The sequence below is a fragment of the Pongo abelii genome, chromosome 4 (assembly GCF_028885655.2).
Source record: "Pongo abelii isolate AG06213 chromosome 4, NHGRI_mPonAbe1-v2.0_pri, whole genome shotgun sequence".
Lineage (NCBI taxonomy): Eukaryota > Metazoa > Chordata > Mammalia > Primates > Hominidae > Pongo > Pongo abelii.
In genome coordinates this window covers 34464106-34470105 of record NC_071989.2, presented here as the reverse complement: position 1 = coordinate 34470105, position 6000 = coordinate 34464106, and the positions used below count along the sequence as shown (strand labels likewise).

Below are 6000 nucleotides of genomic sequence, written 5' to 3'. Positions count from 1 at the left end.
CCTCTGCCTCAACTCTGTTCTCATCATTTTGAGCTTGTATTTAAGCACGCTGGGGGGCTGACCTGGGGGCCTCTCACTCGCAGCTTCCTCCAGTGCCTCCCAGGGCGGCTTTCCCGGGTCTCCCCTATTTGGCCGGCTCGGCCAGCTGGGCCCGGCGTTCGGGGCGGGGCCGGAGGAGCGCGGGGGTGGGAGTCCCGGAGGAAGATGCACCGAGCGGGCTGCGAGGCCGCGGGGCATGCGGGAGGCGGAGGGGTGGGGACCGGAGTGGGGACGGGGTGGGCAGCGCCCTCCCGCTCTGGCCCATTCCACACCCCGCCGAAAGCGGACACTGTCAGCTGAATCACTCCCCTTTTAGGAGGAGGGAGGGGAAAAAGGTGTCTAGCTCCTTCTGTTTAAAAAAGCACAGGGAGATCGCGGGCAGCTTTGCAGTCGCTGCCTTCTCGCGCCTGGACCATGCACCCCTGCATCTTCCTGCTGGGCCACAGGCGAGCACTTGATTTCTGGAGCTGAGTGCTAAAACTTTTTTGACTTTTCTTCTCCCCAACATCTGAATCATGCCATGTGCCCAGAGGAGCTGGCTTGCAAACCTTTCCGTGGTGGCTCAGCTCCTTAACTTTGGGGCGCTTTGCTATGGGAGACAGCCTCAGCCAGGCCCGGTTCGCTTCCCGGACAGGAGGCAAGGTTAGTGACTCTTCTTTATTTCTTTTTAAAACAGTGGCGGTAAGACTTGCGGGAACTTTGTTGCTCCCCTTTCCCTTCCCCCACCCGGCAGAACTGAACTCTGCAAAGCCATTTGGCTGCGTTGTAAGGAAATCTGGGCTGGGAGCTCAGGAGCCTAGGCTTTCTCAGAATTCAGTGCTTAAGGTGATGAGTCCTTCGTTCTTATAGAAAGGCGAGTACCTCACTCTCTCTTTTACAGGGATGACACTGCGGTCTTTGAAAGACCCTAGAGTTAGCTGCTAACTTTTTCTCTTTCGTTTCCTCTTTGAATGCTGTACTGTTTGGATCCCCTATTTTTCAGACTCTAAACATGGAAAATTATTTTTTTTTAAATGCTAACTGGCTACTGGCAGTCATTGCAGTGTTTCTAGTTAGTTTTAAACCTCTGGTCAGGAAAGGGGAAATGTGATTCTTCCCCCCTACTGAGCAGGCTTGGCTGTGTTTTGGTTTCCTGGAAAGATTTAGAGTTGTGTTTTTAAAAGAATAGTCCTTTTGGGGAAACTATACCTCCGTAAGGGCTCACTTTTTCCTGTCCTGTCTCGCTGACCACAGCTGGCTGCTTCTGTTTATGAATTTCTGAACTCATGTTATTGTAGAAAGCATTGGAAGCGTTCTGGTGGACAATTTGTTGTTGTTTTTATTCTTTTAAGCCTAACAGTCAGCAGTTTATTGGACTTGGAAGGGTCAGAGGCACCTTCATGTTTGGTGGGGGATTCATTGTACCTCTGGGGGTAAACAGTCCTAGCAGCAGCAATGGCCCGCGTGGCACTCTGTGTCAGCCCATCTGATCACTGGCAATAGCCTTCCAGGGTGCAGGTACCAGTGTTGCTGTCCCTGCTGTACAGATGAGGATGCTGCAGCTTGGAGAGCTTATGAGGCCAGCTAATGTAGAGCAGGGTTTTGAGCCCAGGTAGTCTGACCTTTAGAATCATGCAGCACTGTCCTGTAGCAATAATAGGGACACACACACACATACACACATATACACACACACGCATGCACACGCACATAGAGCACTGGGTTAGCATCCACTAAGTCCTGTGTTTGCTGACTGTGCTGAAGCCTTGGGAAGTGTCCTCCATGGCTTTCTGACATCCCTTTAATTCCCAAGGCCACTCGGGTGATAAACATCACCAGCCTGTTCTTGTTTAGGATTTCTCAGCAGGGTTTTCTGCCCATGTTGTAAAATTCAAATATTGCTGGACAACTCATCTGCTGTGGCTTCAAGACGTATCAGAAGCAAGTCCTTCTCTTTGCTTTACTTGGAAAGCTGGAGCCAGCAAACACTGGGGTTAGATGTCAGTCAGCCAGCACTCACTTGTGTAAACGGTCCAGATACAATCTCCCACCCCCAAGTTTAAAATAGCAGGGCTTGTTGTTCTTTGAAAAACAGTTCCTTTGTGAAAAGTCTCCCTTCTGGGGCAGCACAAACAAAGCCTGCAAGCACTTCCCAGAGCATTTGGAGATGATTTCGTTCAAAGACACACATTCTCCTGGGTTGGTTTTCAGCTCTGCTCCACATCTTTGTAAGGGAATTCAGCTTGGTGTGAAGCAGACACCACTGGGCCATGGTTTTTGCTCTCTGGAAAGTGAGATATGATTATTTTCCCTAGTCACCTCTATCTAGAGCTATGTGCTGAGAGTATCCACTGTTCAAAAAAACCTATAAAGTGCTCCAAGCTTATTGGTGATATATATATTTATTTAGGTTTAAAAATAATTTGAGGTTTTTTTTTTTTTTTTGAGACCTAGTCTTGCTCTGTCTCTCAGGCTGGAGTGCGGTGGTGCGATCTCAGCTTACTGCAAACTCTGCCTCCCGGGTTCAAGTGATTCTCCTGCCTCAGCCTCCCGAGTACCTGGGATTACAGACATGTGCCACCATACCTGGCTAATTTTTGTATTTTTAGTACAGGCGAGGTTTCACCATGTTGGCCAGGCTGTCTCCAACTCCCGACCTCAGGTGATCTGCCCACCTTGGCCTCTTAAAGTGCTGGGATTACAGGTGTGAGCTACTGTACTCAGCCAATAATTTCAGTTTTTAAAAGCATTTCACCAACCACAATCAATTCCCTAGTGGATTTGCAAATAATCCACATTTGGTGCAAAGGAGAAATTTCTAAGCAGACTTACATTTAGAATTAAGAGGGAGAGTCAGAAAGAGGGAGGAAGGGATGGATGAGGACAAACCACTAGAGAATGAAATTCTAAGACTATCTGGGATTAGGATGGCCTGGGTTTTTCCCTCCAAATGACCTGCCTACAGCCTCACAAATAACCAATCTCCTTAGACTTCCATTTCCACTTTGATAGCATTTTTGAATGCATTCAAATCCTGAACGTTTAAACTTGCAAATTGCTTCAGAGATCATCTCACCCATTCTTATTTTTGAAATATATATATATTTTTAATAGAGATGAGGTCTAGCTATGTTGTCCAGACTGATCTTGAACTCCTGGCCTTAAGCCATTCTCCCACTTCAGCCTTCCCAAATGCTGTGATTACAGGAATGAGCCACCATGCCTGGCCCCCATTTTTAGTTTTATGGATAAGGAATGGGAGGTCTAGGGCATCAGTTAGTCAACACACATGATTGAGCACCTAATAAATGCCCCTTCACGAGGAGGGTAAACGGAATTGCATAGGGTTCCACGGTTGGAAACAGATTCAGACACTACATAACCTTTTAGGTTCCTTCTAGTTCTAAGAGTTGGGCTAAGTCAGGATTTTAGTTGTTGGAAGGAGTATGGAGATAAATCCAGTCCTTTCTGGGACTAGAAACATAGAAACAGGCTATTTGACTAACTGCCCAGTATTCTTTCCGCATTGCTCAGTTGTGATATAGGAATGTGCTGTGACTTACACAGGATTTCTTGGTTCACAACCAAGTATCAGAACAACGGGAAATATTAATCTTGCACACTATATACTGTGTGTCTTCTACACCCAATCATATCCCCTTAGGTTTGTTTACCCCTGTGCTGTTTACAAAGCGCCAGACTGTTCCAGTCTCTTTTGCTCCTGACATCTCTGTGAAATCAACAGGACAGGCACTTTATTCCATATTAGAGATGAACTCCAGGCTTGTGCAAGAAACAGAGGGAATGTTGCAGTGTTTTCAGATAAGAGTTTTAATTATTTATGTATTCTGTTAAAAAAATTCTGCAAGGAGGAAAGGATTTCAGCTATTTTCTTAATGTAAGAAGAGAGTTCACAGATTTGATATTTTGTGTTGATTATAATAATCTATATAGTTAGCACATTAGTTGTCATAAAGTTTATGAGCAATTCCAACCTTCTGTGGCATACTTTATAATTTTGAGGAGACCAACACAGTTCTTCACAACATTCCAACATGTGTAAATTTCTATAATAAAAATCGCGTTGCAAGGTTACAGTTATCTTACATGGAAGATAATTATGAAAATAAACCTCTATTACAGGAATTTCATAATCTTTTTTTTTAGAAAGGGATCTGAGAAATTCAATTCTCTCTAAGATAGAAATAAATATAAAGAATAAGTACAGATAATGCTCGCTTTGGAAGCACATATACTAACATTGAACTGATACAGAGAAGATTAGCGTGGCCCCTGCTCAAGGATGACATGCAAATCTGTGAAGTGTTCCATTAAAAAGAAAAAAGAATAGGCCGGCGTGGTGGCTCATGCCTGTAATCCCAGCACTTTGGGAGGCCGAGGCGAGTGGATAAACTGAGGTCAGGAATTCGAGACCAGCCTGGCCAACACAGTGAAACCCCATCTCTACTAAAAATACAAAAATCAGCCAGGTGTGGCGGTGCACGCCTTTAGTCCCAACTACTCAGGAGGCTGAGGCAGGAAAATCTCATTAACCCTGGAGGCGGTGAGCCCCCAAGATCGTGCCAGCCTGGGCAACAGAGCAGGACTCTGTCTCAAAAAAAAAAAATGAATAACTACTATAGATTTAGCCTAAACTGTATAAAACTAGTAGGTAAATATTCTCTTACCTCTGTCCTTCCTAAGCTGAGGGTAAAAGATGCCTTGTTTTGTGTTTTCAAAAGTGCTTGTGCCAACAGCGTTTAATTGAGTTTCTCATGAAGTACCATTGAAACTTGTGGACTGAGGCTTTAAATATAATTTTAAACAAGACAAATCAAAGTATTCGGAGCTTACAATATTTCTACAAACCCTTGTATAGACTGTGATGTAATTTTCATGTATCTCAGCCTCTGGCCCTCCGAACCCCACACCTTATTGACAACCCGCCTTGACATCTGTGCTGGGTAACAGACCCTGGAGATGCACACAGTGAGGGCAGAGCTTAGGACTGTGTGCTCTGGGATCAGATTGCCCAGGAACAAATCCTCATCCCTCATTGTTGTCACTTTACAGAGATGGAAGTAGAGCCCCAGATGAGGGATACAGTTAATAATGCTTACCCAGAGAACTGTGAGGATTAGATAAGTCCAAGCTGGCATACTCTTAATGTAGTACTTGACCATAGAAATGATACAAATTAGGAGCTATTATTATTTCTTGACACCTATTTCTCCATCCCTGTCATATCTCCTCTGAGTTCTGCTTTCATTGGCCAAGATTATAGCTAACAAATCTGCCAAACTAATCTTAGCTTACAGAGAGGAGGCTAAGGTGAGTGTGGGCTTCTCTCCTGTCTCTGCTTGGAGGTTACACATGTTTATGTCCACAGTGATCCCTGGTAGCCAAGTTTCTACCTTTAAAACCAACAATGCTAATGTTTAGCTAATGAATGTTATTTGTCAAGCACAATTTTAAATCTATTAAATATATTAATACATTGGAGCCTCACTCCCAGCCTAGGAGGTAGATGCTATTATTATTATGCCCATTGTATAGTTGAGGTAGCTGAGCTTGGGTCACCAACACAAACCACACTTTGTAAGTGACCCCTGATTTCCATCCACACCTATGGGCTGCCATGGCTTAGCTGCCTCCTATGCAATTAGATCAGGAGGGAAAACCGATCTTATCCCTCATCGCTTTGCCTGACAAAGAGGCAATTACTAAGTCCATGATTGCTAAGCAAATTGAGGTGTAAAGAGGTGAAGCGCTTCTTGTCTGGTCAGATCACGGTCCCTGGGAGCAGTGTTATTACCTCTAACCCTGCTATACTCTTTGCCAAGAGCAGCTGCTTTTCTTTATTTGCTAATGAAGTATGGTGGCTAGAGCATGGTTTTGAAATAGGAGGCACAGCGTTTCAATCCAAGGAATGTTATATAACGTGGCATAGTGACTTCTACATTCAGTTTCCTTATCTATGAA

The 6000-nt window shown here is 44.6% G+C and overlaps 1 protein-coding gene and 1 non-coding gene across 2 annotated transcripts in view; both read left to right on the top strand.

The window, feature by feature from the left end:
• The first annotated feature begins 266 nt into the window (after positions 1-266).
• ADAMTS12 (ADAM metallopeptidase with thrombospondin type 1 motif 12) overlaps positions 267-6000 on the top strand; it is a 373134-nt gene continuing 367400 nt past the window's right edge. Inside the window, exon 1 of the mRNA XM_024247634.2 lies at positions 267-681. Within this exon, the coding sequence (XP_024103402.2) occupies positions 555-681 (127 nt within the window). The 5' untranslated portion in view covers positions 267-554. The remainder of the gene's footprint in view (positions 682-6000) is intronic.
• LOC112133559 (U6 spliceosomal RNA) lies at positions 4250-4356 on the top strand. Its single transcript, XR_002915202.2, has one exon. It is a non-coding gene; the product is annotated as a U6 spliceosomal RNA (small nuclear RNA).